The sequence below is a fragment of the Cyprinodon tularosa genome, unplaced genomic scaffold (genome assembly GCF_016077235.1).
Source record: "Cyprinodon tularosa strain WSP-4 unplaced genomic scaffold, ASM1607723v1 ctg666, whole genome shotgun sequence".
Lineage (NCBI taxonomy): Eukaryota > Metazoa > Chordata > Actinopteri > Cyprinodontiformes > Cyprinodontidae > Cyprinodon > Cyprinodon tularosa.
Genome location: NW_024039414.1, coordinates 472,338 through 490,169, shown reverse-complemented (window position 1 = coordinate 490,169; position 17,832 = coordinate 472,338). Strand labels below are relative to the sequence as shown.

Here is a 17,832-nt window from a genome sequence, read left to right as displayed (position 1 = left end):
TTTTGAAAAGTTGTTAATTTGCTGTCAAATTTTCTGAATTTTGAGTTTTCTCATGTAATAAATTATATGCATTTTGTATAATCTGTTATTTTGCATTTAGAGTTATATTCCAATCTATTGAGATTTCATTTTATCTGGGAAGAAAATAAAAAATGTATTTAGTAAATTGCTATAAATCTCTAAGATGAATAGAAAGCCAATAGTAAAGTAAACATTTAGTCAACCATGATGTCATCTAAAGGTAAATATATGAGTAAAGTGTTTTCTATGTTCATTGCTCAAGTATAACCCTGCATTACACACACACACACACACACACGGTCCGTGCACGCGGCTCCACCCCTCTGTAGCACGCGGCAGAGGGAGGCATGTCCCTGCGTGTTCCTGTCGGAGGTCAAGCCACATAGATCCAGAACAGAGAGAGAGAGAGAGCAGGGCTCTCCGTGGATCCTGAAGCAGCAGCAGCCACAGCTCGAGCTGAGCTCTGCGTGGACTCTCATCAGCCCACCGATCCCGCTGATGGATCAGTGACGTGTCCGACCGTGGATCTGCGTGTTTCACTGTTTGTCTGTGTATTTCTGCGTGTTTCCCGGCTCATCGGTCCGGTTCTGCGGCCATGGGTTTCTACGGCACCCTGAAGCTCATCTTCTACAAGGTGAGAGTCTGTTATCGATCGGAGGGGGCAGTGCTTTGGCCGCGTGTCAATTCAGGGAACTAGAAGGTTGTCCGGCTCGTGCACCGGCCGGATGACGAGGCGTTTCTGCTTCTGACAGTGCGGCGCGTGCACGTGGTGGTGTCCGCGTGCACGTGACTGGACCACTGCGGAACCAGGAGAGAGAGAGAGAGAGAGAGAGAGAGAGAGGTTGTGGCTTCATGCAGCCTGCCCGATGCTCTGAGTCACTGATTACTGGCTATCATCTTCTGATTGGACCTTACAGGACACCGTAACCACCGGGTCCAATTGATCAGATGTGCTGCATCAATTAAAAACCATCAGTTCAATTAATGATATCAGCTCTGAACATCAGTATATAGGAAACTATCATCATCTCCTTTTATATCACAAGATGATGCGTTCAAAGTTTTGAGAAAATGTGTATTTCATATTAATTAATCCTTTTAAACTCTAAATAAAAATAATGAACCATTTAAACTTAACTTCTTGCTTTCCTGAATAAATGGGGTTAATTATGGAACATCTACTGACACTGTTAACCCTTCCTGTTAGATTGGAGTGATCAGAAAAATATATATTTAAAAAGAATATCACATTTCTTTATCAGATTTAATTTGTGTATAACTAATAGAAACATCATCAAAGCTGTATACTTGTGGCTTTGATTTATGAGCAAAATGTTAAAAAGAGGATCAATATTTTACTCAATATTCTTTGTAACTGTAGCCGATATCCATGATTTTATATAAATGCTTTTCTTTTCTGTTATTTTCCTATTTTTATTACTTTTCTTTTGAATATTTTTTGATTACTTAAACCTGTTCTAACCTTTCAAGTATATGTATGTAGAGTCCTACTCTATTTCAAACCATTTAAAAAGGGACTAGCTGTACCTTTCTGTCTTGTTAACATCATTAGAAAGGATGGAGGTAAAATTTTTGAGATTAAGTCCCGATTAGGCTAAATTTATAACTTCATTTACCCATCAGAAAAGGTAATGAGAAGGGAGAAAATAGCTCTGAGTAGTTTAGTTTGATTGTTTGGATCCAATTTCTTTCATTTTCTGGAACATTTTGTCTTAAAGTAAAACAAAAATACATTTAAAAAAGTAATTAAAGCAAAGCTGCTCTTTAAAACCTGAAGCTTCGACATTAAATCTTAAGAAAAGACTATTTTTCTGCTCTTCTCTGAAAATAACATGTAGATCCAATGGATTTGTTCTGTCAAGAGGGATATCTCTGCTACTATTTGGATTGTTTTTGGTCAATATTCTGGAAAAATTCAGCTGTAATAGAACTTATTTCTCAGCTAAAAATGGTAACTTTGCTACCAAATGAAATTTCTTTGTGCTTCTAACTTAACTTTACCTCTAAAATGTTATGGTTCAACTAAAAAAATCAATTTAATCATAAAGAACTCAATTATTTTTGATAAAATGCATCGGGGAAACATAAATAGAACTCATAGAAATATGTTTAAAGCACAGTAAGGCTCTTTAAAGCTTTAGAGCATAGTTAAAATGTCAATATTCAGCCTTTTCTCTCATATAAAGACACAAAGGAAAGAGCTATGCCTCCTGATTCAAACAGAAGAACATAAAACGTGGAATAAACCCTTCAATTTATAGCTTCAAAGATTCCAGATTTAAGCCATCCCTGCAGATAAAATTAATATCTCAAATTGCAGCTGCAGCACTTTGCATCGTTTCAGTCTAACATCAGAAAAAATGTCCACTGTGTCCAATTAGGCTCGAATATTTTTCATGCATTTATCATCCCAGATAATACGCTTTAATCCTATAAAACAAAGTTTTTACAAATGAAACTCAGCATAGCCTTTTTGCCCCACCCATCTGCTTAACCGCTTAACACAGGTTGAGAATAATATAAAATCTAATTTAAATCTTATTGCCTTTTCTAAGAGCTTTGATCTACGCGATTAAAGCTGTAAAGTGCAGGTTTTTCTTGCTGTAGGAGGATTATTACAAGATAGAGCCGCTGTAATCGTGATATTTCCAGGTAAATGTCTCATCATACCCCCAAACTGCAGGAATACAAGTGTTTGAAATAATGAAAAAGATGCTTTATTACAGGCTTCTATCTCCAGCTCTGACTTAGCGCCTGGTCATACTATCGTCTCTGAGATGAAAGACTCAAATCTGAACTCTGCTGCGTGGAAACCCTGCAAATTACAGCATCTATAATCTGCTCGGTTTAGGTCAAACCTCACAAAGATGAACTGGATTCAGGCGACATGTGATTATCTGTTGCTTGTTAGTCTCTGCTGATGCAAACCACCAGATTAAACTCTTGCAAACATGCTGTTTGCACAGAAATGCAAAGAAAAATGGAGATCAGCTCACTGTAAGTTGGTAAAATCCTGTTATAAGGACTAAACATGATCAAATAGAAATAAATCATATAGATGTAATAAACACTATTGAAAACTGTAGAGAAGAATCTGAATTAATCTGAATTTTATCAGCAAAATAAAGCCATGCAGCTGTTTTTTTAAGTTTAAAAAGCTGCAGAAGTTAAGATTAAAGCTTTGGAAATATGAGTTTTTCCCTCAGGAATTGGGGTTTTAGAGAGTTCAGCTGATGTAATCTTCACGGCTTAGATCCTGTATGAAGTACAAAGCATCACAACTCTTTCTTTTATCTGCTGCTCATTGATCTTTACAAAAACCTGCAAGTGATAACCTTAAGGTGAGATGCATTAAATGTAAAAACATGGCTGTCCCCCCGGTTTTATATAAGCCTAGTCTTCTGAAAACTGACAAAATCAGTTACATTTGCATTCAATTTAATCTTGAAATACTTTGTTGATACCAAAACTTTAACATAAAAAAATATGCTTTGGAAAATTAGTTATTCTTGCTGGAAAAAAGGGAAAAAAAAAAAAAAAAAAAAAATCTGCTTCTCGACTGAAAAGGGCAAACTGCTGAGCTTCAATAACTTAAAGGGAAAATATGAAAATAAAGATTATTATGAGAAAGAGATAAAAACCAACGGAAGTAAAATAATAGAGATATTTCATAAGGCCTATGAGGGGAATACATTACGAATTATTTCAGCACTGTACCAGGGACTGATAACAGGCAGGAAGACATCTACCATGTACGTTAAAGTAAAATGGGAGGACGAATTGAAGGAACACATAAGCAGGGAGGAATGGTTTTAAATTTGTAAAATACAATGCACAGTAGGGGTGTGCAAAATAATCGTCATGATGATGCATCGTGATTCTAATTTTTGTGATCTACTGCATCGATTCTTGATGCCAAGTATCGATTATTAATTAAAAAAAAATTAATAAACAAAATTGCATGAATGGTTGGCGAACATCAGCCAAAAACAAGTGGAATACAACTTCCAGTCCAGTAGATGTCGCTGCGGATGTGTTGACGCACGCTGCCTTGTGTCACAAGCATTTCCGGCTGCGCCAAGTCATTCAGAAACAAAACATGGAGGAGAAAATATTGCAATGCATCGCAATAATTCAAGTATCGTGATCCATCATGATAGAATCGCATCGTGGCCTCTGAATCGTGATTCGAATTGAATCGTGACTTCTTTGGCGATACCCACCCCTAATGCACAGCCACCTGCTCTCGTGTGTGGAGGGAATTTAATTGGAAAAACATGATTAGATTTTGTATGACACCAAAGATCAGGACCAGGATGTTATCCAGTTCACAGCCATGCTGGAGACTCTGTGGCCAGACTGATGAAGGCAACACGCACATATTCTGGTCTTGTCAAAAGCTAACCACATACTGACATAATGTTTGCCTTATTTTGAAAAACATATTGGGTTATGGAATACCCACATCATGTAAAACACTTTATCTAGGATGCCTCACACACGATGTGATTCAAAAGGATGATGAATACCTGCTAAAAATATTACTTTCAGCATAAAGGAAAACCATCACAAATCTATGGTATAGACAAGACTCCCCCGCGGTGGAGCAGTGGATGAGCATTGGGGAAGAGATTTTTGTAATGGAGAAAATCACACATAGACTGAGATTGCAGGAGGACAAGATTGATGTTAAATGGGAAAAATGGAGCGACTACAGAGGAGGAGAATACCATTCTTGTTATGGATGCACGATGTTGGGATTTTGGCCGATATCGATATGCCGATATTTTAAAGGAATAGTACACCCAAAACATGATTAGCCTTCATTTTCTACTCACCCCCATGCTGAACAACACTCTGTAGTACTTTTTTGATATCTCAAATGCATCTGGAGATCTGGGAGGCTTCTTGCTGTCTGCTGACATTCAAATAATGGAGGTCTATGGCGCCTGAGGCAGAAAGGTCCATAAAAGTCCACAAAAACGTGTCAATATTCCTCCATACTGCTCGTCCAATGTATTCCAAGTGTCCTGAGTTGGTAGCATCCAGAATTTACTCGAAACGAAGTCATTTAGAATGTTTTTAGAGCATAAACAGTAGTGTATAGGATTTCCTGAAAGCGCGCACATGCGCGCTCACGAGTCTATGGAAACCGCGGCAGACCAAACCAGATGAAAGTGCGCATTCAGCTCGGCAAAGAACTCATGCTCTTCCTCAACACTGAAGTCCTCAGACATTTTTCTTTCGTTGTTTCTTTCTTTGCACATTTCTTCTTCTACGCTTGCATTATCGTCAGAGCAGACGCTGAATGCGCACTTTCATCTGGTTTGGTCTGCCGGCTTCTGTAGCGTCATGAACGCGCCGGCGCGCGCTTTCAGGAAATCCTATACACTACTGTTTATGCTCTAAAAACATTCTAAATGACTTTGTTTCGAGTAAATTCTGGATGCTACCCACTCAGGACACTTGGAATACATTGGAAGAGCAGTATGGAGGAATATTGACACGTTTTTTGTGGACTTTTATGGACCTTTCTGTCTCGGGCACCATAGACCTCCATTATTTGAATGTCAGCAGACAGCAAGAAGCCTCCCAGATCTCCAGATGCATTTGAGATATCAAAAAAGTACTCCAAAGTGTTGTTCAGCATGGGGGTGAGTAGAAAATGAAGGCTAATCATGTTTTGCGTGTACTATTCCTTTAAAACTCATGTAGCCGATAACCGATATCGATACCGATGTTAAAGCTGGACAAAAATAAGTAGTCATTGAAAATAGCAGTTTTGTTATCCATTTCTGACACTTTGAAAAATAATATACTCAAATATATTTTCATATGCTGATATCAAATAGATTTTTAAAAATTCGGTATCGATCTATTTTACTTTCAAAATCTCGTGAAATTTCATCGTTCTGTTACAAACTCTCGTGATATTTTGCAAATTCTTGTGAGATTTTGTTAGTAAAATAGATCGATACCGCGTCAATATATCAACATATAAAAATATGGCAAAATCTCGTGAATTTTCGGGGGATTTCGTAGCATAACGATGACATATAGCAATATTTCATTAGTAAAAGAGATTGATATGGTGTTTTTAAATGGCAATATATCAGCATATGAAGATATTGTGATATTTTAATGTATCAATATTTTTTCCCTCGTCTTCAGAAGTTTTTAAGTCTGTAAAAAATAAGTTTTTGAGGAAGAAGAAGTAGTATTTTTTTTTTTTTTTAGACTTTAGAAACTCAGATCTGATCAAATATCGGGTTAAAAAATATCGGTGGGGTGGCCGATGTCCGATATTCAGTTTTAAGGCCGATACCGATAGGGGGCCGATTATATCGTGCATCCCTAATTCTTGTATCCAGATAAATATGGACACGGTTCTCCAACATTGTATATGAAGTTGAATGTATTGTTGCCTCTCCACTGTGTGTGTTCAGAAATGTTCAATAAAAAATAAGTATAAACAAAAAAACTGCTTCTCATGGAATTAGTCAATATCTGTTCAATAGGACAACTGGGCCTTTAGGATCCCAATATTTAGATGATGGAGGGAAGTGATGCCGCTCATTGATGGGGCCTGTAATGCTTAGATTGGCTTTTTAAATCAACAAAATGCCTAAAAATTAGTGTTGCGCCGATGCCATTTTTTGGCTCCGATACTGATACCCGATACCTGGCTGTGCAGTATCGGCCGATACCGATACCATAATAACGTAAAATAATTGCCATCACGGCTTTGTCAAGCTACTGCCTACCTTTGTGAAGCAGGAAAAAATCTAATACAAAGTGAATCCAGTAGAACGTTTTATTGCCTACCTGGAATGGGTGACAATAGTTGAATAAACTTATGGCTCTCAAAATGGTATCGGTGCTCTATTTGTTGGTACTCACTGATAGCGATACCAGCATTTTAGGGCAGTATCGGCGCCCCGTCCGATACTGGTATCGGTATCGGTGCAACACTACTAAAAATTAAAAATAGTTGTAGCAATTTATGATTTTTCATTATTATTGCTTTAAATCCCAAAATAGTGTAGCTTTAGAAATTGAAATCAGACAGAGATCAAACTATTTACTCATGATTGGCTCTTATGATTCATTTTCAGATCAGCAAAATTAAAAAAAAATTGTTTTTTTAACCTCTTTTTCCTAAATCTATAAACAAATAAACACAAATAAAAGTCTGATGAATGTTAGGGGAGCAACCTTTGATCCATACTCTTGTATCTTCTATCTTTCATCTATCTATCTACCACTTCTATCAGTAAACATGGCTGCTCATTTCTCTTCTCACAACATATATTTAGCAAACCAGGAATCTTAAAAAGCCTTGACTGATGCATCTCTAATTCTAAGAGATAAGGCAGCACTAATCTAGAGAAATGACTCAAAATCTGACGGTTTTATCTTCATACTGTAGGAATAATGTTGGTTTAACAGCAGCAGGGACATTAGGATGTGGTGCATGTTTGTAGTTGAATGAAAGGCCTGCCTGTCGACTCGGTTCGCAGTGAGGTCGCTGCATAACCTGGACTGATAACTGTGGGCTCTCTCTGCAGAGAGGCTTCAGCTCTGGCAGCACCAGAGTTAAAACATCAGGACTGGGTTATTCTGGTTTTAACAGGAAACGCATTCTTTTGGTTTTTACCACAAAGTCAAGTTTTTTTTTCTTTTTTTTTTAGCAGAATTGCCACAGATGTGACATCTGTTGCTGAAAGCCAGAGAGTCTGGGAATAAAAAGCAGATCCTGAATGAAATATATTCGTGTGCGTTTAGCCGCCTGTTAGCTCTATTTTAAAGCAGCGCTGCACCGGCGACATTCCTCCGATTTTCTGCATTCCTGCGTTCATTCACTGGCTGAGAGAGAGAGACTCTCAGAGGAGGGAGACGGCAGGCTGAGTCAGACCTCCGGGTGGCTGTGTTTGTGTGTTCCCCCTCTCAGCGTGGGTGTCTCCAGCAGAAACGGTTTATCTGCAGCTCCCTGTTACCTCTGGACTCTGCAGCAGCTGTTCTGGTCTTTTTGTTTCTGAAACCCACAGATGTTTACAGAAACTGGCCAACTTCTTCCACTACAGATTTCCCCCTGCAATGTGTTAAATTCTTAAAATCGACCCTGGAATTAGTGCTTGTATCCTGCTTCTTGCACCTCCATCTCTGACCTTGGGGCTATTTAATGCAAATATTTCATTAAAGTCCCTTTTTTTTACCTGCACAGTCAAATACACTGTGGTGTTTTCTTTATTTACTAAGCTACAGAAGCCCTCTGAACTGACCTTACTATGTGTGAACTGGTGGTGCCACCCTAGGATGCATCAAACATGTGTGATAACTGTCTTTTAAATCTCTGTGGGTTTACTTAAAGGACTCTGTGGGTCATTTTGAGTAAAAAACGCTTCAGACTTTGACTAGGACACTCCCAAACCTTGAGGGAAGGTTTGTTTAGGAGCCATTCAAAGGCAGCATAGTGCTTTAGCTTTGGATTTTTATTATTATCTTCTTTATTTTGGGATTGTAACTTTGCAATTTCCAATGACATTTTCCCAACGTTTAATCTCCCCCCTTAGGGAGCGTTGAGCTGCCATTGTGCAGCCCCAGGGGAGCTTAGAGTGGCAGTCTGTTGGAGTTAAAGCAGGGAGCTTACAGTTTCCCAGGATGCAAGCTTCCTGCTCTAACCACTAGACCATAACTCCCCCCCCCCCCCTCTGCCAGATAACCAAGTGTGCTTTATTTTTAGAGATGCACTATTAAAGGCTTGGTGTTCTCCTTCATGGTTCTATCAACCAAGACTGTTGATCAAGGTCCTGAAGAATTAAACCAGACCAAGAGTGGAAGTTTGTTGTTTTATGAACTTTTGCAGAAGGAGGTCAGGATGCAAAGCTTCCAAAATGTTCTGATGGATGTCCACGGTTCTTTGAATTCCTTAAAGTTGTTGTTTTTTGAGCTCTTTTAAGCAACTTCATGCTGCAAGACCTGTTCTGTTTAAAGGATTCATACTAGCAGACATTAATCAGGCGAATGTACTCTAAAGGGAAGCTTGATTAGATTTTTACACATCATCAGGCCAGTTCAGGTAGTTCTTATTTTAAAAAATCCTTGTTTGAATTTGAAGACATCTTTGTTCATATTTAACTTTTTTTGTCATAGAATAAAATTTGTTTATTGATCAGAAACATTATGGTTGGTCAAACAAAAGTAAGAAAAAATTTAATATGGTTAAAAAAAAATGCGGTTATTAAAAAAAACATTTAAAATGAAGGTTAAAAAAATATTTGGACACTATTGAATCATATATTTATTAGGGATGGTCACGGTTTTCGGTATATGTTGATTGTTAGCATGACTTGTTGGTCATATTGCTGTTAGCATAAACAAAACGTGTTGCACAATGCTTGCACACTGTTGCACTTTTCTCCACAACTTTCTTTCCGCCGTCATCGTAGGTCACTCTAAATGCAAAGCGCTCCCATACAGCAGACCTATAAAGTGCTGCTGGCGCGTCTTCCAACTCCTGTTCTTTCCCACTCGCCATTCCCACACAATTCTCCACAACAACTGATTTTTTCCCCTGCTACATCCGGCTAAGCTGCTTTGCTTCTTCTTCTTCTTGTTTACTACTGGTAGTTGGGTTTGGTCGCAGTACCGCCACCTTCTGCTCTGGAGTGTAAACGCTTAGCCTATGATAAAAAGGAGCAGCGCATGAACCGAACGCAACACACGCGAATCGAACCGAGACAGTCCAACCGAACGGTTCAGATGGTTTTCATAAACCGTTCCATCCCTAATATCAATCAGTCTTGTTGAAAGTTTGCAAATGCCCAAAGAAATCTATTTGCTTTGATTGGTGGAGGTTGGATCACGTAGGGGACATTTCCTGAAGAGCTAATTATGCAATCATTTAGTTTCATGTTACTAACATTTGATATGTTCCTGTTTGGCTGTGACCCCATCATGGAGATCAGCTGTGCTGCTGCCATCAACACCTTTGTTTATAGATCCTGGAGATCGGCCTGTTTTTCCAGTGTAGTCCTGTTTCTCTGACTGTGACTGGCTGGATGTGCTCTCTTAATCCTCTGATATGGGAACTGGCTCGGAGCTCGTCTGCCTGGCTGTGTGTTTCCTGGACAGGGAAACACACAGCTTGCTTTTTGTGTCTCTGCTTCTGTCTCCTTGAACCCCAGTCGGCCTCAGCAGATGGCCGCTCACACTGAACCTGATTCTGCTGGAAGTTTCTTCCTGTTAAAAGGGAGTTTTTCCTCTCCTCTGTCGCTACAAGCATGCTTAGTGTAGGGGATTGCCTTCAAGTTGATGCAATCAACTGGTTTTCCTTAGATAGAAAACTTTGAATCAATTTCACTGGATGATGTAGTGAAACGTAAAGTGCCCTGAGATGACATGTGTTGTGAATTGGCGCTATAGAAATAAACTGAATTAATATAAATACCCAAGAAAATATTTAACACTCAACAAAATTGGGATAAAAAAAATCCTAAGTGATTGAAGGCATTCAAAATATATTTTATGAACACGAGAAATTCACCTTTTTCAACCTCAACATTCTATTGAACTTTCTCAATAGAATCACAGATGATTGTTAAATAGATAAATAATCCAGTATGAAAATATTCTAGGGTTTTCTGAGGTATTCTTTCGGTGTGAAATTAACCTATAATTCTAAAAATTACAATGGTAAATATGTGACAAACTTTGCACTGAAACCTTATTAGTAGAGTTGTGTCCAGATACAGCGTCTGAGTGTCGACATTGATTTAAATGATCTGATACAGAAATATCACCTCAGAAAATTGGTAATAAATTCAATTTTTGATGTTATTCTTCATTTTGTGTGATAAACATATGATATTGTTACCATTTTTTACAACCTGCTGAGTTTTTCTGAGTTGTTTTCTCAGACTTTGTGTTTGTTAACTTCAGATGAAGAGGAAGCTGGATCATGGTCCAGATGGCCGACCGTTCCCCTCAGGAAAGAAGCACTGCAAGGGAAACGGATACCTCAGGTAACGCAGCTGATAGGGAAGGGCTTTATCACCTCAACCTATCCACAAAAAGATGGGATCTACTGTAAGATATTGTCTTCTCATCAAACTATGAAGTTTATTCTCTGAGTTTTTAAAGTTACCAATAGTCTTTATTACGGTGGCCCTGAAGTGCAAACTGCAACTAGTTGCGCTTTGCTTTATGTAGTTGCGCTTTTAGATTTGTAGTTGCAGTTTGCACTTCAGGGCCACCGTACTTTATCTTTGATTTCATCAGATTTTGTTTTGTTACAGCCACCAAATCTTTATTATAAACCAAGGAGTAAATATTTGTGGAGTTACCAAAGAAAAGTTTCCTTTTCTGAACAATCAGACCAGTGTGGTGTTCATTTGGATTCATCCCCATGATCAATTCCCTTCAGAAGCCTCCTTATTATTAAATAAAGTTTGCACATGTAATTATGTCTCAGACCGTCTTCTTAAACTGAGAGGCGGGGCAGGAAGAACATCCATCAGAGACGCAGCAAAGAAGCTCCTGATGATTATAGAGAAGCAGCAGAGATTCAAAGCTTAGTTGGTCGAATCTAACAAGTTTAGAGAACCCTCAGGTTATTGCACTTCATACATGTTGCAGGAAGGGAAGCTAACGTTCTAACGGTTCTGTTTGCAGTTTGCAACAAGCCACTTCAGAAAGTGACCCATAATAACCCTCCGTAAAGCATGGAAGTGGCAGCATCATGCTGTGGGATTGCTTTTTGTCTGCCGGACAGGATGTGAACAATTCTAGAAAAAGACACACACCTGTCTGAGGCGGTTAAAGTTTTAAGACTCAGATTTCCTCATTTAAACTCATTTATGTGTTAGAATGGCCTAGTAAAATTCCAGATCTATGGGAAAAATTAAAAACGAAGGGAAATAGACACTTTCCATCCAATCCAATCTAGACTAGAGCTAGTTTGCAATGAAAAATCAAATAAATATCCACTTATTAGACGTGCAAAAGCGGCTAAAGATATCACTCAGTTCTTGCAGCTGAAACTGCAATGAAATGTAAGTTTTTGATTCGGGGACAGCTGAACACAAATGCACAACACACTTTTCACAGTTAAATTTTTTTTCTTTTTAAAAGACAACTTCCTTCTTTTACTTCTTCACAATCATGCAGTACTAATTGTTAATCTCTCATATACAATCCTGATTGAATAAACTGAATTTTGTTCTATTTTGATCGGGAAAGAAAGCTTGATGAAGTTTTAGACACTACAAGATGCTGTAAATCATACATGGGCATCATAATGTATTTATTTTTTTTTAACCCTGCAGTCCCTCCAGTCTGGCTCAGGCCACGCCCACGACGTTCGGGGACCTGCGGCTGGCGAATGGCCATTCAGCTCAGCGGCGACGGGTCAACTCCGGCCCGCCTCCTTCTGGACTGCAAGACTGGCTTCTTACTTTTCAGGTTTAAGTCCTGATTTATTATTTTTCTACTACATTTAGCATCAGTTAAATGATCAGGAAGCTTAATATTTTTTTAAACAAGCAGATTTAAAACACTTGGTTTGGTCATTTTCACCTCTGTGGATTAAAAGCTCTGATTAAATACTGAAATCAATCCACCCTTTGTTGCTTACGTCATGTTTCCAAACAGTCGCACTTTCTTGTCATCTTTTAATCAACAGTTCTGAAGGCTTTCTGAAGGTCTTTCCCTTTTTCTTTTTCTTTTTTTTTCTTTGGGCTGTAGCTGCATGGTGGATGACTCACTCGGCTTTGAGCTGAGACTCCACCTCTCCTGTCCTGCAGCACTGCAAAATGCATCCACATTTCTTCATTATCTGCATTCTCTTTTTCGGCGTAACTTTGTGTGCGCCTTCCGCTCGGTGCACGCAAACAGAGAAGCATCTGGGTAGTGCCTGCAAGTTGTCCTGATGCAACTACTAAAGAAAAACATGAAGACAAAAAACTCACATAAAAGGACTCATCTGCACACAGAGTAAATGAAAAAAAAAAACCTATGGACCCTTTATTATGTAGCTTCAAGAAGAAGATCAAACAAGTTCAGATACAAATATAATGAACCAATAGCAAAGAAATGAAAGACAGCTGAACAAAGAAAATAGTAATTCACTAATGGATATAAGCAAATAGAAAAGACTTATTAGTAAATTGAAAAAAGGATTCAAACAAAAGAAGTCCTTAAACTGACTCTGACCATCATCCCTTTCTCTCCTCCTTTCTGTCTGTCTGCAGACGTGGAGCGGCCCAGAGAGGCTCTTGGCTCTGGATGAGCTGATTGACCGCTGTGAGACCAGCCAGGTGAAGCACATGATGCAGGTCATCGAGCCTCAGTTCCAGAGAGACTTCATATCTCTGCTGCCCAAAGAGGTACAGCCTCGGAAACGGGAGCAGGATTCCTCAGACTCTGTGACAGAACGCGCTGTTTTATTGCTGTTTTTGCTTGTGTCTGCAGCTGGCCCTGTACGTGCTCACCTTCCTCGCTCCGAGCGACCTGCTGCAGGCCGCGCAGACCTGCAGGTACTGGAGGATTTTGGCTGAGGACAACCTGCTGTGGAGGGAGAAATGCCGCGAGGAAGGTAAACACTTCAGACTAGACTTAAACCTCATTACATTGATTTTATTTGCTCTCTAACCTAATTGCATTATTTTCTTGTTATATTCTTCTTTTTAAGGGATTTTAATTAAAACAAAAATGCTAGTTTTTCTTTAGAACTAGAGACGCACCGATCCAGTTTTCTGATCCAATCCGATACCAGTACCTTTGCTCAGCATATTGACCGATATTTGATATCGATTGAATTTAACTGCTGAATTAATGAATCATGTCTTGCCATGTGAGTGAAAGCTTTAGCTTTGAAATAAACATAGTTAAATGAAAGGTAGCAAATAAGCACAAATATAAAGGGTTTTTTTATTATTATTAATTAACAAATAAGCATGAAAAAGATAGAAATAACAGTTCTATGTAAAGTGCACTGGATTGGATCTTATTAGTCAAAGTCAGGGCCGATATCTGATCAACGTATCGGATCGGTGCATGTCTAGTTAAAACCTCACCTCTTCTTCAGAAATTTTCCAGTCTAATTTCTTTTTTCACTATTTAAACCACCTTATAAATGATTCATCTGTAAAAAGATGAAAATTCCAATTGAAAATAGTGTTATTTCTGAGGCTTTAACTCTTTATTTTGTATTTATGTATTATTATCATGAAAAGAAATAGTTTCAAATCCTTTTTTATGAATTCCTGAACCATAATAGGAATAAATTTAAAATAATTCCAAATGATGAAAACGATTATCTTAAAACGATGATCTAAAAAACTGTAAAATCATTAGCCTTTGCCAGATGTACTTATAGTAAATGGAATATTTTCCTAAAACAGTCTTGGCAGAGTTTAGTAAAATGCAGATAGAAATGCACCGTAAACAAACGCATTCATAGCCTTTAGAAGGGAAGTAAAGTGGTTTATTTAAACGTACACATTTACTGTAAAGCAGCGTTAATGCGGTCTGTTTTCATGTGTCCTCAAAGCAAAGCAACTAGTATGTTTTTTCAAAGGATAAAACCAAAAAAGCATGACATCAGTGTGAAAAAAGCAAACTTTCTAGATGTAAAATGCTTTCCAACCTGGGGGTAACATGCTAATACAGCAATCCATCACTCCCATTTCATTCAGCGCAATGCAGTGGATGAGTGTGTGCGTTAGTGTGTGTGTGTGAGTGGCTGCTGGGCGTTCAGCCAGTCAGCCGAGATTCACTGCCAGCGCTCAGCAGCCATACCAATGAGGCTACCTAACATTAGCGCCACACCACAGCCATACTAATGAAGCCAGCGCTAACTACAGCCTACCAGCTTCATAAATAAGGCTAATTATTAACCCTCACACCATACCACTGGGAACACTGGTGCTGTTTTCAGGAAGTCAGTGAGAATACAAATGCAGCTAGCCTTCATTAGCACCATTCCATTTACATACTAATGGAGCAACTTTTCATGTACCGCTCCAGAGCTAACTAACTAAACTAAATCTACAGCAGATGGTGTTTTGCTCAAAGCATTTACAACAAAAACACATTAAATCAGGAAAAAATTAGCTTAAATGTTTGCAAAAAACAAAATCTTAATCCCAACATCAAAGCTTTAAAAGCTAGCGTCATCAATAAAGCTGCTAATGAAGCGTTGGAGTTGTATTATTAGAAAAATTAAAGTGCAGGGAATTATCAAGTGCAGGTTCTTCCATCCACATGTTTGTGAAAAATTATGATAAATACAAGTTTAATTAATGTTAAGTCAGATAACAGGCTTTTTAATGCTTGGCTTTAAGGTTAAAGTCGTAGGGAAGTCATATTTAAATGTCAAAATGTACTCTTTATAAGACCATATTGTCCCAAAAGTTAGAAAATTTCCTTTTTCTTTTGTCCTATCCAATTTTTTTTTTCTTGCTCTCTTATGCAGGCCAGTTAGTTATACGTCAGCTTGTACACCTAAATTCGGCCAATCATATATTTTAAGGAAATTAGTACCTAAAGTGAACCTCATGCCAACAATTAACTAAAATTAGGTAATTATCCAGATCATGTGTGAGTTTTAGCTATTGTATAAGTCATAATTAAAGTCGTAGGGAAGTCATATTGAAATGTAAAATCATTCTGGCTTAAACATGTATAGAAATGTACTTTTTATCCCACGATATTGTCCCAAAAGTTAGAAAATTTGTATTTTCAAAATAATCCTGTCTTAAAATCTGTGTTTTCTCTTCCGTAATCTTATGCAGGCCAGTTAGTTATATGTCAGCTTGTACACCTAAATTCAGCCAATCATATATCAGCGGTCATCTGTCAATCAAACTTTTTCAGTCATAGCATCTTGACTCATATCTCGCAGCTAATATACGCAACGGTTGAAAAAAGAATTAGGAATAATTTCCTTTCCCATTGAGTTCCGTCCCAGTGTTCACGGGGATGGACGTCTGTGTCTTCAGCAGGCGTAGAGCTAACAGAACTGGCAGCGTTGCGAGGCAAGGGCTCAAACATGTACGGCTGGAAGCCTTCTACACCAAACCAAGCTTCTTCGTCCCGCTTTCCTCCTCTATATAAAAAATGTATGACGAAGGAGACTCATCCACGACCTCAGACATTAAACTCTCCTCCTCTTGCATGTTTCCGCTGTCCATAGCGTTCCTTGACAGTGTCGTTTCTAAGTCACCAATTTGGTGCTACTTGGTCCCAATGGAATTTCCCATTGGGAACCTGCTAGCATTAAGCTAACTGGTTAGCAAGATGCTTCCGAGAGACTGGCCACAACCAAACATGCTTGTGAACCTTCCGCCACAACAATCCCGCCCCATTGATAAACGACCAATCTCATTCACTTTATTCACTCGTGTAAAGTCGGGCACCTCTCAGGAGAATTAGTAACTGCAACGGTTGGAAAGGCTGCTACCCTACGACAGTTATTAGCTTACCTCTAGACTAGCTAGGATGTCTCCAATCCTGAATAGGCCGAATTTGTAGACCAGTTATGTGACAGCATTTGACTTTACAAGCTCCAGTCTAATATTTTTATGTATTAATTTGTTCTCCTGTGTATAGAGACACTTCTACTGTGCATACTGTAGGGTGAGCAGATGTCAGTTAGAATAACAAAGCACTGATCACGTTCGTGACCAACGTCCGCAACATACTCCTAAAATAAAAACCTAAAGCCAGATCATCTATTAAATTAGATTCAACAACATAAAAAAAAGCTTATTAAAGTATTTTGTAATAAATCAATTCATAGATTTTGATATTTTTGTTGAAAATGAATTTTGTTGGACATTTAAAATGTATGTTTTGACTTCAGTCGTTTGATTAGTCATTTTCCAAATTGTGCTTCAGAAGACTTATAACACTGTTATTAAACATTCAGAGGATGACTAAAAAGCCCAGCGGTGGTCTTTCAGCTGCAACCTTTCAGAAGTCGGGCAGCTTTAATCAGAGGTTGGAGCCTAAAGAAGTTTTTTTTTTTATGTGTGAATGAAAAAATTAGTGCTGTCAATCGATTAAATTTTTTTAATCGCGATTAATCGCATCAATGCCTGAGTTAACTCGCGATTAATCGCATTTTAATCGTGCCAATGTTCTTTTTTTTAAATGAGAACAGGTCACAGATACTGATTTATGCCATAGAAAACATATGGCAAGAAGATGGGGAGGCATGTAGCAAAAAATAACAAATATGTAGCCAAAAAAAAGGCCCTGAAAACAGGCTGATGTAAAAGACAGTCTTTACAGTTAATACAGTCTTTTGAACAAAGACAAGCATTTTACCCTACTGCTATAAAATGTAGTACAGTTAACATTAGATGTTAATTAACCAAGATAATAATGAACAATTTTCAATCAATACATCAAAATCAATAGACCGACATCACTAGATGGAGGTAGTCTATGAAAGTTACTTTTCAGACTCTTAACAAAAATGAGAACACACACACACCCACACACAGACACACCCACCCACACACACGATACCGACCTGTGACAGCAAGAGTGCCGTAGCAGATTCCATTTCCCCTCAGTAATCTGTTTTCTCAGCGTATTTCAGGTTGCTACTAGTTACCAGACACTCAACTTGTTTGTTGGTGGTGGGGCTTAAAGAAAAGGCACTAGCGTCACCCAGTGTATGAGCGTCTTTTTTCCTTGAGGAGCTCCGCTCTGGAAGCCTATGAGAAATGCATAGACTGGGGGAAAATAGCCCCGCCTTCTCGCAGGCTGCAGCGGGATGTA

General features: G+C 38.5%; 1 protein-coding gene across 1 annotated transcript in view; it reads left to right on the top strand.

Annotated features, from left to right (window-relative positions):
* The first annotated feature begins 397 nt into the window (after nt 1-397).
* The window catches only part of LOC119771343 (F-box/WD repeat-containing protein 7-like), a 32,134-nt gene continuing 14,699 nt past the window's right edge, over nt 398-17,832 (top strand). Inside the window, exons 1-5 of the mRNA XM_038267211.1 lie at nt 398-655; nt 10,984-11,066; nt 12,369-12,504; nt 13,293-13,427; nt 13,513-13,636. Coding sequence (XP_038123139.1) covers nt 617-655; nt 10,984-11,066; nt 12,369-12,504; nt 13,293-13,427; nt 13,513-13,636 — 517 coding nt within the window. The 5' untranslated portion in view covers nt 398-616. The remainder of the gene's footprint in view (nt 656-10,983; nt 11,067-12,368; nt 12,505-13,292; nt 13,428-13,512; nt 13,637-17,832) is intronic.